At 36.1% G+C, this 23,080-nt stretch overlaps 2 protein-coding genes across 7 annotated transcripts; one reads left to right on the top strand and one right to left on the bottom strand.

Moving 5' to 3' along the window:
• Nucleotides 1-59: 59 nt before the first annotated feature.
• Nucleotides 60-6,785, bottom strand: LOC124379145 (immune-associated nucleotide-binding protein 12-like). Of its 4 annotated transcripts, none has more exons than XM_046839274.1 (8): nt 6,519-6,785; nt 6,391-6,433; nt 5,027-5,353; nt 2,998-3,029; nt 2,808-2,840; nt 2,180-2,240; nt 1,761-1,934; nt 60-1,611 (listed from the first exon to the last, which is right to left on the bottom strand). In XM_046839274.1, the coding sequence occupies exons 2-8, from the start codon at nt 6,407-6,409 to the stop codon at nt 365-367; spliced, it is 1,893 nt and encodes a 630-aa protein (XP_046695230.1). In that variant the 5' UTR covers nt 6,410-6,433; nt 6,519-6,785; the 3' UTR covers nt 60-364. The 4 variants fall into 4 exon arrangements, with proteins under 4 accessions (XP_046695230.1, XP_046695229.1, XP_046695231.1 ...); XM_046839273.1 differs by having other exon boundaries at nt 60-1,635; nt 6,519-6,746; XM_046839275.1 differs by having other exon boundaries at nt 60-1,635; nt 5,027-5,265; nt 6,519-6,746.
• A 93-nt stretch (nt 6,786-6,878) lies between these two features.
• On the top strand, nt 6,879-23,079 carry LOC124379143. 3 transcript variants are annotated; one of them, XM_046839270.1, is made up of 23 exons: nt 6,879-7,000; nt 7,310-7,346; nt 8,688-8,759; nt 8,914-9,093; nt 10,039-10,232; nt 10,384-10,408; nt 10,603-10,725; nt 11,330-11,548; nt 11,721-11,914; nt 12,065-12,089; nt 12,283-12,405; nt 13,758-13,784; nt 13,886-13,899; nt 14,207-14,255; nt 14,835-15,053; nt 16,036-16,229; nt 16,384-16,405; nt 18,876-19,091; nt 20,472-20,656; nt 21,351-21,378; nt 21,462-21,511; nt 21,732-21,792; nt 22,473-23,079. In XM_046839270.1, the coding sequence occupies exons 1-23, from the start codon at nt 6,953-6,955 to the stop codon at nt 22,586-22,588; spliced, it is 2,421 nt and encodes an 806-aa protein (XP_046695226.1). In that variant the 5' UTR covers nt 6,879-6,952; the 3' UTR covers nt 22,589-23,079. The 3 variants fall into 3 exon arrangements, with proteins under 3 accessions (XP_046695226.1, XP_046695227.1, XP_046695228.1); XM_046839271.1 differs by having other exon boundaries at nt 6,922-7,000; nt 7,209-7,346; XM_046839272.1 differs by lacking the exon at nt 7,310-7,346 and having other exon boundaries at nt 6,922-7,000.
• Nucleotide 23,080: the final 1 nt, after the last annotated feature.

Genomic DNA, 23,080 nt, shown 5'->3' with positions numbered 1-23,080 from the left:
GTCTGGTTCCTCTCAAGGTTTCTCCCTCACAACATCTAAGGAGGTTTTTCCTCGCCACAGTCGCCATGGCTGCTCATCAGGGATAAACACACATTGTTCAACTCTTAAATTCTGTAAAGCTGCATTGAGACAATAAACTCAAATACTCAAAGATTTAAATAAACTTGACTTGACTTGACATGAGTTGCATAAACACCCTAATGGCTTTTCTTCTGTAATTCCTATTTAATCCAACAAAATCATTTGCAGCACTATTGTATGAGTCCGGTTGCCAGGTCTGTGACACAGACAAGAGTAGATTTATTTCTCTCCAGAAAATTTTGTAAGAATCAATTATAGATTTTTTTGGGTAAATTCTCAGTATTTAGATGCTCCCAATACGTTTTCTACACTGGTTTTGAGGGACAACTTCTCCAGAGACCTCTTGACCCTCGTTCCGCAAAGTGGATTGTTTTGCCTCTTCTCTAAGCTTCATCAGAGTCTGTTTCAGTAACTCCAGTTCTCTATCCTTCTCTTCCATTTGTCCTCTAAAATCTTCCTCCATCTTTACTTTGGAGGTCAAAAAATGCCTCTGGATTTCAGGAAGCATTATCTTCATAAGGTTTCTCTCTGCTTCCATTGCAGCCTCTTCTTCGTAGGCCTTTTTGATTTCCTCCACCATTTTCCTGAGACTGTCCTCCATCTTTCTCTTCTCCCATTCTATCTTTTCATTCAGTATCATAACTATATTCTCAATCTTTGTCTTCCTTTGCATTTCTCCTTCCAGTTCTCCTTTCAGTTCCTCTTTTTTCATTTCATCCATTTCTTCTTTTATTTTCTCTTCCAGTTCGGCTATTTGACTGTTGAGCTGCTTGATATCTTCCTCGTGCTCCTGGATCATTCCTTCAATTTTTCTTTGAGAATTCTGGACCTCCTGCTCCAACTTCACCTTCATTTCCCTTTCTTCATTCGCTACCTTCTTATCCTTAGCCCACTGGAGCATTTTTTCAATCTCAGATTCTGTATCCAGAAAAATCTCCCTACTGTGGAATCTCCCTTCATTTTCTGACACCATCTTCTCTACCTTTACCAGCAGCTCTGAGATCTGAGAACCATCTCCACTGTCCTTAATGTTGAGACAGTAAAACCTGTTCCCACATTTCTCCATAAGTTTTTGGACTTCTTGGTTTCCTGATTGAACAAACTCCTCAATGGTCTTCTTCTGAGCTTCATCAAAGACAGTAAAAAGGAGGATGGCCATTTCCCAACATTTCTCTCCAAAAACCTCCTCTATTTTCTCCAGCATCCCCCTTTCCTCTCCTGTAGGCTGCTTTACAGGTATTACCAGGAGGAAGGCGTGGGGTCCGGGAGCAGAGAGATGAACGCAGAGTTCTACATCTTGCTTTAATATTTCCAGAGAGAGTCCAGGAGAGAACCAGTCAGGAGTGTCCACCACAGTCAGTTTTCTCCCAGCCACCTCTGCCTGTGTGCTTTCACTCTGCTGGGTGGATGTAGATGAAGGTGTAGCTGTTTCAGCCTGGTTTCTCTCCTCTTTGCCCAGGATGGTGTTTCTTGCTGCAGTCTTCCCAGACCCCGTCCTCCCTAGCAGCAGCAGCCTCAATTGTGGAGAATCTGAACATGATAATTTTCCACTCACTGATAATAGAAACAATAATAAAAAACTTAAATGACTGTTAATCAACTTAATTAGATTCAGGTACATATAATATTTTAGCTTTTTCTAATTAACATTATATAATGTATAGTCAAAAGCCACTCACTGGGATCCACTTTTGGCATGGAACCTGATTGGTCTGGAACTGTGATATTCTCCAGATCATCTGTTGCTCTTTGTAAGTCCAGCTTTGTGTTTTTCAGTTGCTCCTCGGTTTTCTCTAGTGTGCTTTGCTTCTTTATGAGTTCCTTCATGATGCTTTTAACATCCATATTATATTCTGTAGTTATTAACATTAACAATGAATAAACAACAGAGAACAAACTAAATGGAGCTGAACAAATGAGAGTCTTTTTAAACTGTGGCTGTGATGAATATAACTAAAAACAGGTATAACTGATCAGTATGAGGATGATTCTGAACTTGCAAGTGTGTGTTGGGAGTTGGCGATTAAGGGCGGCCATGTTTGAAAGCCGTGGTGTCTGATGGGAAATGGAGTTTGAGTGGTGACATAACAAAACCCACCAGTCAGCAGTGAAGACTCTTCCATTTTCATTTTTTCCTCATCTGTCCATTTTCTTCCCCACTGCAAATGCAAACAAATAAGAGTAGATAATGGCAATATATTATATAATTTATATCCAACAACCATCATGCTACTGAACTCTACACTACACCGCAAGGACACTGATGGCTTATTGATGCTTTGCAGTTTTACTGCCAGTAAATATGATAAGTCAGAGCACATATAGATTATCTTCTATATATCTGTATACCATCAGTATATACACTTTGCATTATCTTGGTGCCAATGTACATTCAATATCCCATATACATATACATATTCTATAGTGTAAATTTATATATCTCATATTTTTTACATCTACATCTATTACACACACCCTGAATGTTTCCTAATTTAAAATTTCCATATGCAGTAAACACTTACTGTACTTATGTATCAGATTCTGCACACCCAGAGCCTTTATATTTCGTTGCTGTAGATATATTTATCTGCACATGAGAATTTGCACAATGCTGCCATCTATCGATCATCCTTACTAATAGCAGTGAGACTGATTAATTTAGGATGATGCAGGATTATACTCTCCATTATATAACAGACTTCAGTTTGAAATATTTATGTGCCTACCTGCTGGATGTAAATATAAGGGATGACACCGCACTAGAAGAAAGAACCTGATTATCTACAGAACAAAAAACTAGCAAGATATGTTTATGATAAAACATTTTATATGCCACAAGAAAAAAAAAAAAATCAGGAGCAGTAGAAGAAATGCATACAGAATTTGACATAAACATATACAAACTATAAGAATTACCTGAAAGAGTCTGCTAAAGCTTTGGAGAGGATCTGCATGAGATCAATAAAGAGAATTTAAGTCCAACAGACCAACAACTGCTCTAAATAATAGACTCTGTTTACACATATTACATATTTATAATTTCTTTTACCTGAAAGCCATGTTTTATGCATATAATGTATATAGTTTGCTATGTCATGTATGACCATTGCCATCGCCACAAATTTTCCTTTCTAATTCAACATTTAATATAATTTATTTTATTTTTTAAACTGCAAAAATGCCCACCTCTACTATATACCTCTACTGGCCCTCAATCAAGATTTATTTTTTGCCCAATCATAGGAAAAAATCTTTCATAGGACTCATCTGGACCACAGTTTGCTAATAAATGAATTTAAAATGAACAACAGTGACACCTAGTGGGGAAGATTTAATAAAACCAACAGACCATTGCATATTGTAAGTTTGCATAAACATGGTGCTAAATCACTAGTAAATGTGGGATTGTGGTGCCGTGACAGGCAAAGCAGCTTTAATATGTGAAACTGAAATAAGAAAAACAGGAAGGTACCCCACACACTGCAGCAAACAAAAAGGTGAAACAGGAAGTTAAACTGGCAACCTGTATCATTTTACAAAACACTCAGCAGCACACAGGATGCAAAACTAGAACACTACATAAACTAGGACCTTTTTTAAAATGCAGGACAAATTTCTGAGTTACAGAACACACACACACACACACACACACACACACACACACATATATACATAATAGTTCAAAGCAGTCCCCAGTTCCAGAACTTTCTGCCAGTCAAGTGAAATATTCAGGGTTTGTACAACACTTGAGAACATACTGTTTTTTTGTAATTATCTTCACTCCTGTGATACTTTACTCTATCACCCTTAAGTGTTTTATTTCTTAGACTACATCTATCAGGCATAACATTTGGGCATTAACAGCATGAACTTCTTCAGCAGCTCTGTTGGATCGGACCACATGGACCAGCCTTCACTCCCCACATGCATCAATGAGACTCGTCTGCCCACAACCCTGTCGTCGGTTCACCACTGTTCCTTCTTTGGAGCAATTTTGATAGATACAGATCACTGCAGACCAGGAACATCCCACAAGAGCTGCAGGTTCGGAGATGCTCAGACCCAGTCATCTAGACATCACAATTAGCCCTTGTCAAATTCACTCAAATCCTTATGCTTGCCCATTTTTCCTGCTTCTAACATCAACTTTAAGGGGAAAAAATTTTCACTTGCTGCCTAATAAATATATCCACCCACTAACAGGTGCCATGATGAAGAGATAATCAGTGTAATTTACTTCACCTGTCAGTGGTCATAATGTTATGCCTGATCGGTTTCTATTGCCAAATATACACTATATTTCCAAAAGTATTGGGTCACATGATCTTTCCTGCTATATGTGGTTATTTTCCAAACTGTTACCACAAAGCTGAGCCACTCAATTATACAGGATGTCGTTAGATGCGCTATAATCAAATTTAGCATTCACTTGAAATTTAGAAACCCAAACCTGTTCCAGCATGGCAATGCCACTGTGCACAAAGTGAGCTCCTTGAAGATCTGGTTTACATGCGTTTAAGCGGAAGATCTTGAGTGGCCTGCTATAGAGCTCTGATCTCATCCCTACTGAACACCTTTGGGATGAATGTGAACACCCCAGGTCTCCTCACCTTCTCACCTACATCAGTACCTGCCTTTTGTAACACCCTTGTGGCTGATGAACACAAACCATAAGCACAATCCAAAATCTAGTGGAACATCTTTCCAGAATCGTGGAGGGAATTATAAGAGTGAATTGGGACTAAATGTGGAATACAATGCTCAAAAATCACATGCCGTACTTGTGACCAGGTGACCCAATACTTTTGGAAATATAGTGTATGTGGGCCATATCACATCACACCCCTATGTGCTGCTATCCCAACTTTATATTAGTGCCCATCGTTTTTGTCAAACTTTGCCCTTTTACAAGTGCTGTTGGAGAGTAATGTTCTGGGATACTTACGCCACCAAAGTCTTATTGCAAGCCTCCCCGTTCTTACTCCATCCGTCACGTGACAAAGGTAATGTCCTATATCCGATTCTCGACTTTCTCTCAGCTGTAAGTTGATGTTTCCTTTGTCCAGCTCCGGAGTGAGAAGACTCACTCTGCCTTTATAACCTCTTCCCTCGGTCATCTTTTTGCTCTTATAGAGGCAAACACAGTCTGTCCCCTTAAACCACCGGATCTCCATATCAGCAGCACTGATTTCAGGAGACAGACAGCAGGACAACGTGACAGTGGAGCCAAGCTGAACCCGTTTATCTTGGTGCAAAATGAGTTTTAACTCGTCTGTGTGATAAAGTAACACACAATTGAATTTATCACATCTTTTACTCACCTTTTATGCACAATATTATCACATAAGTACATTGGAATCTTAGAAGTAAGATTATTTGCCTCACACTGTCCATGTTTTTGGAAAGAAATGCAAAATTTGCATTTCTTAATACTTTCTCAAGCAACCTGATGCTTCTTTTAATGTAACACACTAATGCATGGCACCACTTTTCTTCACAAGTTAAAACTATCTAAAAAAGTGCACTTTATTACTATACAGTTTTCTCCTTTAGCACATAAAATCAAGAGCTAATTAAAAAAAAAAAAAAAAAAACACTCGCTTGTAGAAAAAAAGGTTTTTAGTATTAACAATTTCTTAATCCAGTCTTTTATCTTTAGTAGCTCTTTTTCTTGCTGATGGATGTGGAGACTCAGGACCCTGTAAACACTGGGCACAAGGGAGGAGAATTCACCAAAGACATTACACCTGTCCATCAGAGAACATCATGCATAGATGCACTCACACACTCACTCACACATTTTAGCACTGCCAATTCACCTGCCTGCATGATATTAGACAGTATGCGGAAATTGGTAGAAAACAAGCCAAATTCCAGACAGACAATAATTCAATCTCAGTACTATGAACCTCTAGCTGTGAGGCTTCTACAGTTTCTGCTGCATCATTGTAACTTCCTCTTTGACGCCCTTGCTATTTTGTCACAATACTCCTGTTCCATTTGCTATGTCAAGATGCGCATGAGATGTACTTAAAGTGTACCTTGTACCTTGTTTTGCTATAAAAATGCCAATGAAACGTCCAGGCTTAAAAGTGACCTGAACATATGAACATGTGAATACATGTATAAATACAGTTTTTTACAGTATTTTAGGCATAACATCTGATTCAAATTTGGTTAATAGATAACAAGTACTATGTTTTAAAAAACATAGTTAGATAAAGAGTACAGATAGAGATGTTTTTTCCTTAATTAATGATATAAGCCATCATGGGAACATGAGGCTTAAAATGTTAATATTTTACTTACTGTTGGATGCTGCAGCCATCTCTGATTTCAATTCAATCAAATCCTTTAGAGAAATAGAGAATATATTGATATAATGAATATATTGTCTATACATTAATGCAACTTTTAGTAGAACGTTCCTTTCTTACCTTTACTGGTCTTCTCACAGACCCCTGTGGCTTTAGTGTGACGGTTATGTATTTTGGGGCTTTGAGACAGGAAGCCCAACATACGGATTCTCTGTGCACGGAAATAAACTCAAATGATTTCTTTACTTGAAAGAAGAAAAACAAGTGAAAAGAGCGAACCACTGAGCTGCATGCAGAAAGGATACGTTTCTGCGCATGCGTGTTTGGATATTTGTTCAGTGAAAAAAAGAAGAAGATCGTTTTGTGTTGCCCGAATTTTACACATTTGATCGATATAAGATTTAGCAAAATTACACACTAGAAGACAAATACAGTTTTAACACAAGTCAGACAGCGTGTGCTAATTTATATAACAATACTGAACCCTAGTGGTTGGTGAAGGAATTAAAAACGCAGCCAAGGCGGAACACATTTATATCGAAAGTAAAAGCTAAATGTTTTTTTCTCCGCAGTTGTTTTTCAGACTCAAGACAACAATCGAGGTGAGTAAATCCTCCTGAAGAGCTTTTTAACATGATTATGACTTTTTTGGACTTTTTCGTATATTAATGTCATGATAATGGTGTGTTGTGTGATCGTGTGTTTCCTATGAATATGTATTTATATGCAAATGTATATATGTATTTATAATGTAAATTTACATTGTTTTGTCTTGCTATCTATTACACCCCCGACTCTTCTGGTCTTCAGTAAACAGTACAGCAAGCTGTAAAAGTGAACAAATCTCAATTTGACATCGAGAAGCTTCTTCTATTGTTTGTTCTTGACCTGTTTTTTTGGGTTTTAATCAGCTACCAACACTGAGGGACAAAAGCAGCTGGAGAAAAGGTAAAGCGTTAAGAAAACCAAGACATCTATCTATCTATCTATCTATCTATCTATCTATCTATCTATCTATCTATCTATCTATCTATCTATCTATCTATCTATCTATCTATCTACAGGATGTAAAAAATCTAACAAGCCATACAAGTCCTAAATACATACTTAGATAGATAAGGTGTGGATTATTGTACACACTGCTTCCGGTAGGTTGCTGCAGACGCATGCTACAGATTACAAAAACTAGTTTATTGTTTTATTAAACAACAGAAACTCACATAAATATGTACACATAAATATGTAGCAGTAAACAGGTACACCAACAATTGTTGTGTGCCCCCCCCACCTCTCCTTTCCCCCTCTCTCTTCCAAGAAACAACAACAACAACAACAACAACAACAAAAAACAGCACTTGTGCAATGCTACATACAAAATACAGTTCTACAGTATGTTGACAAAGCTATAGATGAATAGTATTCATAACTAGGCTGGGTTGGGTGGGGACTCAATTGTGTTGACATTATTACATAAAGGTTAAACCAGTGTTGTAGGGGTAGGACAAGAAATCCTTTATCTTCAGACACGTTTCTGTTCATGTGCCAATTTCGAGTAAATCAGGCGATTTTAGAGGCTTTAGCAGCATGACCATGCAAAAAGAAGTCTATCATTATAATTTGTAGTGAAATTAAAACTAATTTCTCATCAAATGTAAACCGGAGCAATAATAAAGACAGACATAGGGTATGTGGAATCCTGAATATAAACAGTTTTAACTGAGTCCTGGTGCTTAGAGATTTACCAGTGGAAAAAAGACATGGTGAGATATTCAAAAAGAAAGTGAAAGTTCAAGGTGTTTTTGCACAGTTCCTCTGCAGACTCAACAACAGTTGAGGTGGGTTATAAAGGTTTATTCCCTATAATAATGAGGTTTATATTTTTTTATGAAAATTGCAGGTGTGTGTGTATATGTTTGATGTGACTGCTGTGGATATGTTTAAAGTATAAATGCAATTCAGATGCTGTGACCTTAAAAAGGCTGTTGATAGATAAATGTGGCTGAATTAAAACAAATCTGCAAAAAATTGTAGGCCAAAATTCAGTGGCCAAAGGTGGCACAAACCAATTATACGGTTTAGGGGACAATTAGTTTTTCCACATAGGGCCAGGTAGGTTTTTGAACAGCAGTATTTTTTTGTTTGCTTGGGTTTTCTTTGTGTAATAGTAAAATTTGCTTCATGATCTGAATCTGGAGTGAAAATATATAAAAAAGGACAAATCTACTTTTTAACAGCACTTTATAAGTTTGCCATTTTGTCTTCCTAATCTTATTATTTTGGTATTTCCAGTCTTAAGTAAACAGTGCAGCAAGCTGTTCTACCATCTACCAAAACTGACCTCAAGAATTAGCTGTAGAAAAGGTAAGGCATGATGGAAACAAAGGCAGATATCAGAAAATCCTGTTGAAACGATTGTAAAAAAAGTTGTATGACAATATACACATTTTTAAGACATGCAGAATTGGGAGGAATTTGAAACATTTTCCTTTTTTGCTTCCTATTTAATATTTTTTAGCTGATATCTTTTGGCAACCAAAAGACATGGAGGAAAACACACGTATACAAAATGAGACCTTGCTACAGGAAAAATCAGAGAGCAGTATATCTGATGATTTGAACCTTGCAGCGACTTCTGAATGTGAAAGTGTTAACTCCACTGAGATAAAGAGAAGTAGTGATGAACCAACAACCTCTGGTAGGAATTCAAAACTAGGTTTTTATTCTTTTTTTTTTTCTCAGATTAGATGCCATTCTTATTTGCTGCTGCCTGTTAGGAATTTTGCTGAACGAAACATGCTAGTGTATGATAGAAACGATTATAAATAATAGATATTATATTATATTATAAAGAATAGAATAGATTATTAGGTTGATCCACTTTAACCTACTCCCTGCTGTACAAATGTTTTTTCTACAATACGATACAATCTTCTTCTCCTACTTCTTCAATTGGCCGCTCCCACTAGGGGTCGCCACAGCGGATCATCCGTCTCCACACTACTCTGTCCTCTACATCTCCCTTTTTCAAACCAACTACCTGCATGTCTTCCTTTACCGCATCCATAAACCTTCTCCTTGGTCTTCCTCTTTTCCTCCTTCCTGGTGGCTCCATCCTCAGCATTCTCCTACTGATAAACCCCATGTCCCTCCTCTGCACATGTCCAAACCATCTCAATCTCGCCTCAATCTCGCCACCTTTTCTCTAAAACATCCTACATGTGCTGTCCCTCTAATAAACTCGTTTCTAATCCTGTCCATCCTCAGCACTCCCAACGAAAATCTCAACATCTTCAGCTCTGCTACCTCCAGCTCCACCTCCTGTCTTTTACTCAACACCACTGTCTCTAAACCATACAACATCTCAGGTCTCACCACAGTCCTATAAACTTTCCCTTTCAGGAAAAAGTTACAGGAAAGTTACAGGAAAAAAGTGCAAGAGACGGAAACATTATTAACTGTTCTGTATTAAAAATGTTAAACTATATAAACTATACATTTTTTAAATTAAGTGGATCTTGAACTTTCATCGATTGCAGGTGCCCCTATGTGGTTTTATTTCTGTCTGGATTAGCCATGTCACTCTTTTTTTTTTCAACAAACTTATGTTGCTGAATCAACATGTCTAATACTTTTTATCTAGAAACCAAACCTGCTGTTCTGGTGGTGCTCCATCACACATTTGATCCAGTGAGTGTAGTACCAGACAGCAGTAGAGCTGTAACCAGAGAGAATGTGCTCCCAGTCGACTGTCTGTCCTATGAAGATCTGGGATTACTGCAGTGCACGAAGAATGATGTGGCTTACAACAAAGTTAAATTCTGGAGTGAGAAGCAGGTATGATGAAAAAATGCACCATCACTGACCCACAACTTCATATTATATACAGAAAACACCAGATACTTGTTCTTTTTTAGGCGGCTTTATCATATTTTTCTCTTAAGATTTATTTTAATCATTCTGATGTAAAGGTTTTACTCTGTTTTAGGTGATGAAACGTATTCAGATTGCAGGTACTTTTTTGGTTTTATGTTTAGCAGTTATACCCATTTAAGTAAACTGCAGTAGCTGATAAAATACAGAACTATAATTTGTACTGTTTTGCTCATTCCTCCAAACCCTTTTCTCTTCTTTTTTCTTTTTCACCTCAATGTGTCTTCCTTACATTTTTCTTGTAATGTTTTTTTTTATTCATTCTAAAAACAAGAAACAGAGGGTGATGAATCTTGGGAGGATGTAAGTGCTACAGAAGTTTCTGAAAATCACAGTAAAAACTCCTCTGATGACGAGCAAATGGATGAGAGTCGGACACAAGAGCTAAAGAGTTCTGGTATGAGATCTAAACAATAGTTTCTATTTCTTTACACTGTTATACACTGTAGAAAATGTTTTCAATTCATTAAGTTTATACTTCTTCTTACACTCCAAATTCCATTTATCCTCATACAGGAACAAACTTTAGATTATTCCAACAAAAAGTATTTTCTTCAGGCATGTGTCTGGTCCCTTTTTGTATCATTTATCAACAGAAACTCACTTAAATATGTAGCAGTAAACAGTTACACCAGCAAATCTTGTGTGCCCCCCAACTCTCCTTTTCCCCTCTCTCTTCCAGAAACAAAAGAGCAAGTGCTGCTTTGTGGTTTTATTTCTGTCTGGATTAGCCATGTCATTTTTTTTTTTCAACAAACTTATGTTGCTGAATCAACAATATAACATATTTCGCAATCTGAGGTCATCAGGTTGCAAACTATTTTTTACCTGTTACGCATAACTTCCTGAATCTCTGAAAGACTAACGCTTTGAAGGAGTCTTTCAACAACCTTTTACAGCTTCTGATGTCTGATTAACGGTGGTACAAATGTTTTTCTGCAGCATGGACAGTTAATAATGATACATACAATCTTGTAAAAAAATTATTTACTTATTTACAGATAATATAACATCAGTAGGAAAAAGGTTTTCAGTTCTTCTGACTGGAAATACACAGAATGCACATAAGACCTTTGTGGATCATCTTCGAGGAGAAATATCAGATCTGCAGGAGGTGGATAGAGTGGATCAGAGTGATTTCATTCTGGTTTTCTGCCCTGTTGTTTCACGAGCTGGAACTGACATTGAAGCAGCAGAGCGCAAGCTTCAGAGAATTTCAGGTATTGAAATGTGTTAAGGAATAAAACTGGACAGGACATGCTGCATGAGGAACATGATCAGAACTTTTCAATCATACTTTTTTATAAATACATTCATATTTGTATGTATTATGTAAAAAATATATGTAATATGCATTGTAATCTAAATATGTCTAATACTGTTTTTATCTAGAAACCAAACCTGCTGTTCTGGTGGTGCTCCATCACACATTTGATCCAGAGAGTGTAGTACCAGACAGCAGCAGAGCCGTAACCAGAGAGAATGTGCTCACAGTCGACTGTCTGTTCTATGAAGATCTGGGATTACTGCAGTGCACGAAGAATAATGTGACTTACAACAGAGTAAAATTCTGGATTGAGAAGCAGGTATGATGAAAAAATGCACCATCACTGACCACAACTTCATATTATATACATAAAACACCAGATACTTGTTCTTTTTTAGGCGGCTTTATCATATTTTTCTCTCAAGATTTATTTTAATCATTCTGATGTAAAGGTTTTACTCTGTTTTAGGTGATGAAACGTATTCAGATTGCAGGTACTTTTTCGGTTTTATGTTTAGCAGTTAAACCCATTTAAGTAAACTGCAGTAGCTGATAAAATACAGAACTATAATTTGTACTGTTTTGCTCATTCCTCCAAACCCTTTTCTCTTCTCTTTTCTTTTTCACCTCAATGTGTCTTCCTAACATTTTTCTTGTAATGATTTTTTTATTCATTCTAAAAACAAGAAACAGAGGGTGATGAATCTTGGGAGGACGCAAGTGCTACAGCAGTTTTTGAAAATCACAGTAAAAAGCCATCTGATGACGAGCAAATGGATGAGAGTCGGACACAAGAGCTAAAGAGTTCTGGTATGAGATCTAAACAATAGTTTCTATTTCTTTACACTGTTATACACTGTAGAAAATGTTTTCAATTCATTAAGTTTATACTTCTTCTTACACTCCAAATTCCATTTATCCTCATACAGGAACAAACTTTAGATTATTCCAACAAAAAGTATTTTCCTTCAGGCATTTATCATTGTTTTATATGTTAAACCAGTGTTGTAGGGGTAGGACAAGAAATCATTTATCTTCATACATGTTATTGTTAATGTGTCAATTTCAAGTAAATCAGGCGATTTTAGAGGCTTTAGAAGCAAAACCATGCAAAAGGAAGACGATATTATTATATATAATTTGTAGTGAAATTAAAACTATTTTGTCATCAAATGTAAACCGGAGCAAGAATAAAGACAGACACAGGGTATGTGGAATCCTGAATATAAACACTTCACTGTTGTCACACTGTCCTCATACATGTCCTGCACCACCCTCACATACTTCTCTGACACACCTGACTTGCTCATACAATACCACAACTCCTCTCTCTACCCTGACTGATCCTCACAGATGGTCACCTCTTCTCTCAGCCTGGCTTCCGCTACTCTTTCCCATAACGTCATGGTGTGACTGATCAACTTCATTCCCCTGTAGTTACTGCAGGTCTGCACATCTCCCTTATTATTAAAGACTTACTTCTGACTTGCTTCTTACCAGCACACTCTTTCTCCATTCCTGAGCCTCCTCATATGCCTTCTCTTTGGCTTTCGCCACATCCCTCTTTACCTGCTGCATCTCCTTGTACTGGTGCCTAATTTTCTCATCACTCTGTTGACCCCACTTCTGTTTTGCCAACCTCTTTCTCCTTATGCTCTCCTTCACTTCCTCATTCCACCACCACGTCTCCTTGTCTTTTTTTCTATTTCCAGATGTCACACCAAGTACTTTTCTAGCTGTCTCCCTTATCACTTCTGCAGTAGTTGCCCATTCATCCAGCACCTCTTCACCACCACCGAGCCCCTGTCTGACCTCTTCCCTGAACTACAGTCTTTTCTCTTCAGTTTCCACCATCTTATTCTTCTTTCAGTCCTCACACTCCTCTCTTCTTCTTCACCTCCAAAACCATCCTACAGACCACCATCCGATGCTGTCTAGCTACACTGTTCCCCTGCCAACACCTTACAGTCTCCAATCTCCTTCAGGTTGCATCTCCTGCATAGAACATAGTCCACCTGTGTGCACCTTCCTCCTTTTTCTTAAAATAAGTGCTCCAATATTATTACATATTATTATCTATTTTAAGATTATAATGAAAAGGCTAAAATAGCAGATGACTGAGTAACAGAAATGATGTACTCCTTTTTCTTTTCTGCTTTTAGATTCCAGCCATTCACAACAACATTCAAGTAGGTTTTTAATATTTATTTCTAAAGATCTGTTTTCTGTTATTGTTTAAATTGAAATCAGTTAAAGGTCTGTGATTATTATTATTTTTTAAATATTTCAGCACTTGTCCCTCAGGTATGTGAAAAATCAACAACTATATCTATTCCTATAACTATAACTATAACTATAACTATAACTATACCTTACTATACCTTTTTATTTAAATACTGCACTAATTGCAAATAGAGTGAAAATATATTGTAGACATAATCAATTGTTTTTATAAATTATATTTATATTTTTATATCATATTATACACTATATTTAAGTTGATTCCGCAATTATAATTAGCAAACGATACATTTTAGTGAAAATCCAGTACCTGATGTTTATTATTCTACTTCCATTCTTATATAATTCATGTATTCACTTGTTTGCACAGGAGAAAGACATTAAAACATGCAATATAGAGGACGATTTTGAATTTGTAGGTAAGTATGAAGAATTCTTATGCCTACATCTGAGTTAAATAATTCAGTAAGTGATATTGTTCAAATCCTGTATCAAAACTGATAAAAAACTTACATCACACTGGGGATCTTATTAAGACCAATAATTATTTCTGTGTATTGTTCATTAATGGCAGTAAACCCTCTGTTCCCATCATCGTATTAGGGCTAAACTGAATTAGCTAGACACAGAAACTTCTAGAACATGAATTTAGTGCCGGAAAGACAAATCAATTTCAGAATGCGATGTTTCTACAGGAATGTGTATTGTAATATTTTTCTGGATTAAATGTATTTATTTCAATCAATTGAACTTAATGTTATTCACATGTTTACAATTAGACAATCTACAGATTAGAAATTAAAGATTGGTTTACAGTGAATATGTACAGATGGTCAATGACTTATTCTTTACAATTATATACCAGCACACAGGTGATTATATAATATATTAATCATTTTTGCATTATATTTACGAAAAGGTGAGTGCTTAAAACGTTAAGCAGTGGTTAATGTCTTAATAATGGTGACTGCATTTTAAAAATCCATTTTTATTTACAGAAAATATAACATTAATAGGAAAAAGGTTTTCAGTTCTTCTGACTGGAAATACACTGAATGCACATAAGACCTTTGTGGATCATCTTCGAGGAGAAATATCAGATCTGCAGGAGGTGGATAGTGTGGATCAGAGTGATTTCATTCTGGTTTTCTGCCCTGTTGTTTCACGAGCTGGAACTGACATTGAAGCAGCAGAGCACAAGCTTCAGAGAATTTCAGGTATTGAAATGTGTTAAGGAATAAAACTGGACTGGACATGTTCCTTTAGGACAGGGGTGGCCAACCAGTCAGAGACCGAGAGCCACATTTTTTACTGTGTTACCGCAAAGAGCCACATCATACACATGGGCACACATGAACATCACCCATCCCTTCCTCTTACACACACACACACGCGCGAACACGCACGCACGCACACACACACACACACACACACACACACACACACACACACACACACACACACAAACTCTGTTTAACCAAGTCCACAAACAAAACTATAATAATTTACAATAGTGTTTTTCTTTTACTATGCATGTTACTTAGTGGGACTTTTGGCATCCTTGCCTTGAACAATCCCCTTCAAATCTGCCTCGTATTCCGTTGTTGCCACTCGAAGCAATTCTTTCACATGGGTGTCAGTCAGAACAGATCGATGCTTTGATTTCACGTGTTTCAGTGTAGAAAACAGACTTTGTGTTTTTTTTATGTGCGTGTTCACTTCGCTTGAGTTCAATACGGTATTTTCGTCAAATGCGCATGCGCGTGAGATGAATATACCGCAAAGTTTCCCAGTAGGGGCAAGATCATTTAAGCCTTAAAAATACCGTATTGAACTCAAGCGCAGCGAACACGCACATTAAAATAAAAACACAAACACAAACTTCGATATGAACGTAAGAGCCGCATGAAACCAGCCAAAGAGCCGCATGCGGCTCGCGAGCCGCGGTTTGGTCACCCCTGCTGTAGGAACATGATCATTGAATGATTGTTTATTGCTGATTATAACGAAATGTCCTGATCTCCAATCACAATATTTATTTAGTTCATTTTTCTATTAAACTTTTTTCTAAATAAATTTATAGCATATATATTTATATCAAATACATGTATACATGTACATTTATTACAGAAAAATATATGTAATATGTAATAAATGCATTGTATAATCTGAATATGTCTAATACTTTTTTTAATCTAGAAACCAAACCTGCTGTTCTGGTGGTGCTCCATCACACATTTAATCCAGAGAGTGTAGTTCCAGACAGCAGCAGAGCTGTAACCAGAAAGAATGTGCTCACAGTCGACTGTCTGTTCTATGAAGATCAGGGATTACTGCAATGCACAAAGAATAATGTGGCTTACACAAAAATAAAATACTGGCGTGAGAACCAGGTATGCTGAAAAAAAATGCACCATCACTTCATATTATATACATAAAACACCAGATACTTGTTTTGTTGATTTTCCTTTTTTATTTTATTGAACACATTGTCCATTTTGGGTTAGTTGAATCATTCTGATGCAAATGTTCTACTCGTTGTTTTAGGTGTTATATGGCCAAATTGCAGGTAATGTTTTTGTGTAATGTTTCTTAGCAAATATACCTATTTAGTTGTACTGCAGACTGTATGCTTGATTAATAGCATATAGGTTTGAATTTGTGTTTTTCACTATAAGAGTGTAGGAAAAATTTACAAGTTCTATCTGTACAGTAGATATAACAAGTCTACAAAACCTAATGAATGTCAGTGACCAACTGAAAGGACCCAAATGCAGGACACATCAGCAATTGTTACCATTGGTTTTAAGACCTCAATCCCAATCGAATGGCCTCAAAAGAGATATACATAAGAGGTCCCCTCACAATTTGAAATAACGGATGTGTGAAGTTAATAGGGACTTGTTCCCAAAGACTCAATGTCATATTAAAGGCAAAAAAGTCTGACTTTATTGTTCATGCTATTTCTATCATTATATTTAAAAAACCTGTAGTTTCATAATGATGTGTACATTTTATATACCCAGTGGATATCAAATATCAATAGCAGTGCAATTCTTTTTTTGATGTACTGCATTTGGGTTGTCAAAGTTTAGAACAGAATGTTATTACTATTATTGTTTTAAATATATAAGATTAACTCTATTGTACCTAAACAATAAATAGTAGCCACCCTTGGACTGTTTCAAAATGTTACAGTATGGTGTAAATAATTAAACCTGTTTTCCCAGTGAAGCACATTTTAAATGTACAGTGCCCTCCACAATTATTGGCACCCCTGTTTAAGATGTGGTCGTAGACTTCTAAAAATTCTCCTTTTCTTTAAAACAACATAGAACCCAAATGCAAAAAAAGAGAAAAATCCAACCTTTTATTTAAGTACATAACTTTGGTGGTAAAAAAATCACACATTTTGAAAAAAAAAAAACCTTGAAATCATGTGTGCCACAATTATTGGCACCCCTGATGTTAATACTTTGTACAACCTCCTTTTGCCAACAAGACAGCACTTAATCTCCTCCTATAACAATTCACAAGATTGGAGAACACAGAGAGAGGGATTTTTGACCATTCTTCTTTGCACAATCTTTCTAGATCATCCAGTGTCCTGGGTCCTCTCTTATGCACTCTTCTCTTTAGCTCGCCCCACAGGTTTTCGATTGGGTTGAGGTCTGGGGACTGAGATGGCCATGGGAGGACCTTGAGTTTGTGACTGCTGAACCACTTTTGTGTAGATTTTGCCACATGTTTTGGATCATTATCCTGCTGAAAGACCCAATGACGACCCATCTTCAGCTTTCTGGCAGAGGCCATCAGGTTTTTATTTAAAATATCCTGGTACTTCAAAGCGTTCATAATGCCATGCACCCTAACAAGGTTCCCAGGGCCTTTGGAAGAGAAACAGGCCCACAGCATCACAGATCCTCCACCATACTTCACGGTGGGCATGAGGTGCTTTTCGGCATACTCATCTTTTGTTTTACGCCAGACCCACTTAGAGTGTTTGTTGCCAAAAAGCTCAATCTTAGTCTCATCTGACCAAAGCACACGATCCCAGTTGAAGTCCCAGTACCGCTTAGCAAACTCCAGACGTTTACGTTTGTGAGTGTTAGTGAGAAAAGGCTTTTTCCTTGCATGCCTCCCAAACAGCTTGTTGGCATGTGGCTGATGATTGTTTTGGAGACTCTGTGACCCCAAGATGCCACTCTTTGATGCAATTCTGTGACGGTGAGCTTGGGAAATTTTTTTACTTCTCTTACCATCCTCCTCACTGTGCGTTGTGGCAAGATAAACTTGGGACCTCTTCCAGCCTTGTTTGTCACTGTTCCAGTTGTTTTAAACTTCTTAATGATTCCTCTGACTGTAGATACCGGCAAGTTAAGGCGAGTGGCTATTTTCTTGTAGCCATTGCCTGACTTATGAAGGTCGACACACATCTGCCTTACTTGAATGGTGTGTTCTCTTGTCTTTGCCATGTTGACAAATGGGTAAGAGAATTAGGCCTCTGTGTCACGTCATATTTATACCCCAGGGAAACAGGAAATCATGAATTACTATTTAAAAGTCCCTAGATACCCTGACCAACCTTAGCAACTACAGAAAAATATATATAAAAAAAAAAACAATTAAATTTTTCAGAGGAATTGTTAGGGGTGCCAATAATTGTGGGACACATGATTTCAAGTTTTTTTTTTTTCTAAATGTATGATTTTTTTTTACCACCAAAGTAATGTACTTAAATAAAAGGTTGGATTTTTCTCTTTTTTTGCATTTGGGTTCTATGTTGTTTTAAAAAAAAGGAGAATTTTTAGAAGTCCACGACCACATCTTAAACAGGGGTGCCAATAATTGTGGAGGGCACTGTATATATACGAATTGTATTTACTTATAAGATTTGTTTTACATTTAAGATTTATATAAATATAGTATATGAAATTGATTCCTATATGATCTAAGCACTGTTTAGCATTTACTGAAATATGCAAAGAGTATTAAGAAAAATACTACTCATAATCAATATCTTTTCTTTGTATTTATAGGAAACATATCTCAGAGTTTTTTATTAAGGAAAAAGTGTTTCATTATTTCTTTTGAAAATAATTGGACATCCGGGGAACATTTTAAGAATGAAATACCAGGACTTGAGGAGGTGTCTACTGTGGAGGAGTGCGATTTGATTCTTGCTTTCTATTCTGCTGTTTCACAAGATGAATTTGGCATAGAATTAGCACTGAAAAAGATCCAGGATACTTCAGGTGTGTGTGTGCATGTGTGTGTGTGTGTGTGTCTATTTTACTTAACTATTGTAAAAAAAGGCTATATATTATAGATATTAACAATATTGAAAGTAAATGGACAGAAGAGCAATCCAAATCAGCACATCCGAGTTCCCTTTCAGTTAGAGTTTCTATCCAATCTGATTTCAATCATCACATCACACACTGCCACAAGGCTAGCAGAAATGAACAGTGTGGGCTCTTAGTAGATTAAAACCCATGTTGTTTTAACCAATCAGATTGAGATTTTGCCACTGCAAGGACCCTTAATAGGCATCCAGTCACGTTTGCATTTTCACAACCTTTGATTGGATTGGTCCTTGTTGGATTTAATAGCTGTTTTTCATTCCACAATGGCTGAAGGAGAAGAAGAAATTGGTAGTAGATACACTTACAAAGACAGACTTTTCAAGAAAAGCTGGAAAGGAACCAAAACAGTAAAAACGGTTGTTAAGCTTTTTTTTTATAAACCTTTATAATTTAGTGTTTTCTTTCCTGTTGAATTTGCCCCAAAACACAAAATTTGCCTTAATTTCAAAATCCCAATTAAACTGTAATGCACAGAATCATATGGTCATTCAATGAGGTTGCTAGAGATGATAGTTTCAGCACAGCTATGGCTGCAGTGAAAGGAGACCTGTTGAATTGTGTTAATTGAGTTTCCTGCTTCAGTAATTCATTCTTGCTGCATTAGATACCTGTCTGCAATGCAGCGTAATCTCTATAATACTGATGGTTTCTATGGCTGTGCCATCATAATTATAGTATTAGTGGAGTGATTCAGGCAAAACACCACTGAAGGCTATGGTGTGAAATACACAATTCGCCACTGATTCCAAACAAAGATTTCAAAGCAGACTGGGGTTTTAAAACCTGCTGTTTGATTAAAATCTGTAGCGCTCAGGACCTCAGTCTGGGAAAAGGTTCCTACATGACAACAACCCTAAGCACACAGCCAAGACAACAAAGGAGTGCCTTAGAAACTCTGGAAGTGTCCTGGAATAGTCCTGTCAGAGCTCTGACTTGAAAACCCAGCTTGAGAAGATTTGCCATGAAGAATGTCAGTAAATCCCCCAATCCATGTGTAAAAGGTTGTTGCATCAAACGCAAAAAGACTTAATGCTGTAATTGTTGTCAAAGTTACTTAAACTAAGTACTGTGTAAAGGGTCTGAATACTTTTGTACATGTGATATTTCAGGGTTTTTTTTTTTTTAAATCTAGCATTCTAGAATTCACTTTGTCAGTATGGGGCATATGCACATGGTTATAATAGTATATTGCATAATTGTATACACAATTAAATTATAATTGTATGAATGATTAAAGCTGTATACTGACTAAATGTTATACATTTTTAGATACCAAACCTGCTGTTCTGGTGCTACTTCCTCATGCAACTGAGGCAAAGTGTGTTGAACTAAACATCAGCAGAGCTGTTAACAGAGAAAACACGTTCATAATCAGCTGTCAGATCTATAAAAATCAGTCATTACTCCAATTTTTGGGGGAATTGATATGGATCGTTTGGAGCAATAAATACCAGGTAGTGTTAGTCACAGGAAACTGAACAATTTAAATACATTCATTTCTATCCTAAAACAAGTATATATGTATATACAGTACAGACCAAAAGTTTGGACACAGCTGAGTTTTCTTTATTTTCATGACTATGAAAATTGTAGATTCACACTGAAGGCATCAAAACTTTGAATTAACATGTGGAATTATATACATAACAAAAAAGTGTGAAACAACTGAAAATATGTCATATTGTAGGTTCTTCAAAGTAGCCACCTTTTGCTTAGATTACTGCTTTGCACACTCTTGGCATTCTCTTGATGCCTACTTTGAAGAACCTACAATATGACATATTTTCAGTTCACTTTTTTGTTATGTATATAATTCCACGTGTTAATTCATAGTTTTGATGCCTTCAGTGTGAATCTACAATTTTCATAGTCATGAAAATAAAGAAAACTCTTTGAATGAGCAGGTGTGTCCAAACTTTTGGTCTGTACTGTATATATAATATATATAAACTTTTGGTCTGTACTGTATATATAATATATATAAACTTTTGGTCTGTACTGTATATATAATATATATAAAGTACAGACCAAAAGTTTGATCACACAAGGTGTGTCCAAACTTTTGGTCTGTACTGTATAAAAAAAAGGTTAATAATTACAGATATTTGAGTAACAGAATTTATTCTCCTTTTTCTTTTCTGCTTTTAGATTTCAGACTTTGTTTTACAATTTTTAGGTAGGTTTTTCATATTTACATGTAAATTTGTAATTGTTTAACTTGAAATCATTACGGTTTGTGACCTTTTTTATGTATCGCAGCACATCTGCCTCAGTTAATAGCAAGTAAGATAGTAGGATCAAGCACCCAGGTATTACACTTTTATTTTAATGCTTCCTTAATTACAACTAGGGTAAAAATATAGTGTGTAAAAAATGTATAATTATATTTCATGGAGAATGTTCAGCAGTTATATTTAGCAACATGTATGATAAATAATTTAGTGAAGTCCACTAGCTAAGGTGAATTATTATAATGATATATTTATTATTATTGTACTTATACCATTCTTTCATAAATCATGTTTTCAGTTGTTAACACAGGAGAAGAAAAGTGAAGAAGACAAAAAACAGGACAGTTTTGTATTTGTAGGTAAGTAGTTGGGATTCTTATGTTATGACTGAGGTAGATGTCAGTATGTGATTTTGTTTATTAAAATATTATCAACTATTTATAATTTGTTTTTTAGACACCTATTTACTTATCTATAATTATTATTTATCAGTAAATTGAATTTGCAAGTTTTTTTTTATCAGCAAATTTATTTTAATTGTATTGTTATCATTTTTATTTACACCTCCTTACATACATGTTTATGATTATAAATGCAGAATAGCTTAAAATACGAAAAGAAATGACCCGATTTACTACATTTATATTTTACACTAAAATAACATTAATCAGGATCAGTATCATTCTGCTGCCTACTGCATGAACTGAACTTTACAAGTCTGTTATACAGACATCATGGCATCACTGAAACTTATGGTGAGCAACAAAGAGACACAAGCTGAAGTAGTGCTTTTGCATCATATAGATCCTAAACAACACTAAAACATTTGTGAATGCATTACACACACAACAAATCACTCGTTTGTATTTTAAGTGTTTATTTAAAGACTTCACTAAATTACAGATTAAGCATTTGACAGTAATTTGACATTTGACATTTTTATTTCTAAGTCCTTGATGCTTTCCGTTTTTATGTTTTATTTTCCAAATGTGACTTTACTTTTACAAAATATACACAAATAAATGCTTTTTTTTTGAAGACATGAAAGATGATGATAAAGATGATGATGATGACCAAGAGGGGAGAGGGCAAAAGAGAGAGCCCAGAGAAATGAGAGCTCATTGGGAAGGTGAATGTGGTGGATACAGAATGTGAGATGCAGTTCCCGTGGCCATATTTAACTCCAATCTCATTTTCCAAGATTGTGAATTATGTGCTGACCTGCAGTTTTTATGGTCCTGTTATACACAGTTGAATTTGGAATTCCTGGTTGCATGTTGTTCTACAGTAGATATACTACTCAAATGATCATATCGATATTTGTAAATGTATAATCACATTATTCTGACATTGTAGTCAATTATTTATTGATTGAAATGTTTGTATTTACTTCAGAGAAGGTGAAATTTTGAAATGTAAATGTAAACATTATTACTCCTGCAGTGCATGTGCATGTACAGTATATGCCCAGTGTCTGATTTGACAGTCTGATTTGACTTATCCAGCCTTTTATATAGTATAAATCAGGGGTCACCAACATGGTGCCCGTGGGCTCCTGGTAGCCCGCAAGGACCACATGAGTAGCCCATGCCTTTTGTAAAAATAGAATAATTTTACTTTGTTAAATCATTGTTGATAATTATTGTG

This window comes from Silurus meridionalis, chromosome 25 (assembly GCF_014805685.1).
Source record: "Silurus meridionalis isolate SWU-2019-XX chromosome 25, ASM1480568v1, whole genome shotgun sequence".
Lineage (NCBI taxonomy): Eukaryota > Metazoa > Chordata > Actinopteri > Siluriformes > Siluridae > Silurus > Silurus meridionalis.
The sequence above is the reverse complement of the archived record's forward strand: the minus strand, read 5'-3'. Positions and strand labels throughout refer to the sequence as shown.

Bases quoted from the DNA above. Each gene is read 5' to 3' on its own strand.
- LOC124379145 (XM_046839273.1), bottom strand. The intron at 2,841-2,997 runs GTAATTCTTATA...TCTTTCTTCTAG, and splicing joins GCTTTAGCAGACTCTTTCAG to TGCGGTGTCATCCCTTATAT. The intron at 1,935-2,179 runs GTGGGTTTTGTT...TAATAACTACAG, and splicing joins AGAGTCTTCACTGCTGACTG to AATATAATATGGATGTTAAA.
- LOC124379143 (XM_046839270.1), top strand. From the start codon at position 6,953: ATGTTTTTTTCTCCGCAGTTGTTTTTCAGACTCAAGACAACAATCGAG. The intron at 16,406-18,875 runs GTAATGTTTTTG...TTGTATTTATAG, and splicing joins GTTATATGGCCAAATTGCAG to GAAACATATCTCAGAGTTTT. The intron at 19,092-20,471 runs GTGTGTGTGTGC...ATACATTTTTAG, and splicing joins AAAGATCCAGGATACTTCAG to ATACCAAACCTGCTGTTCTG.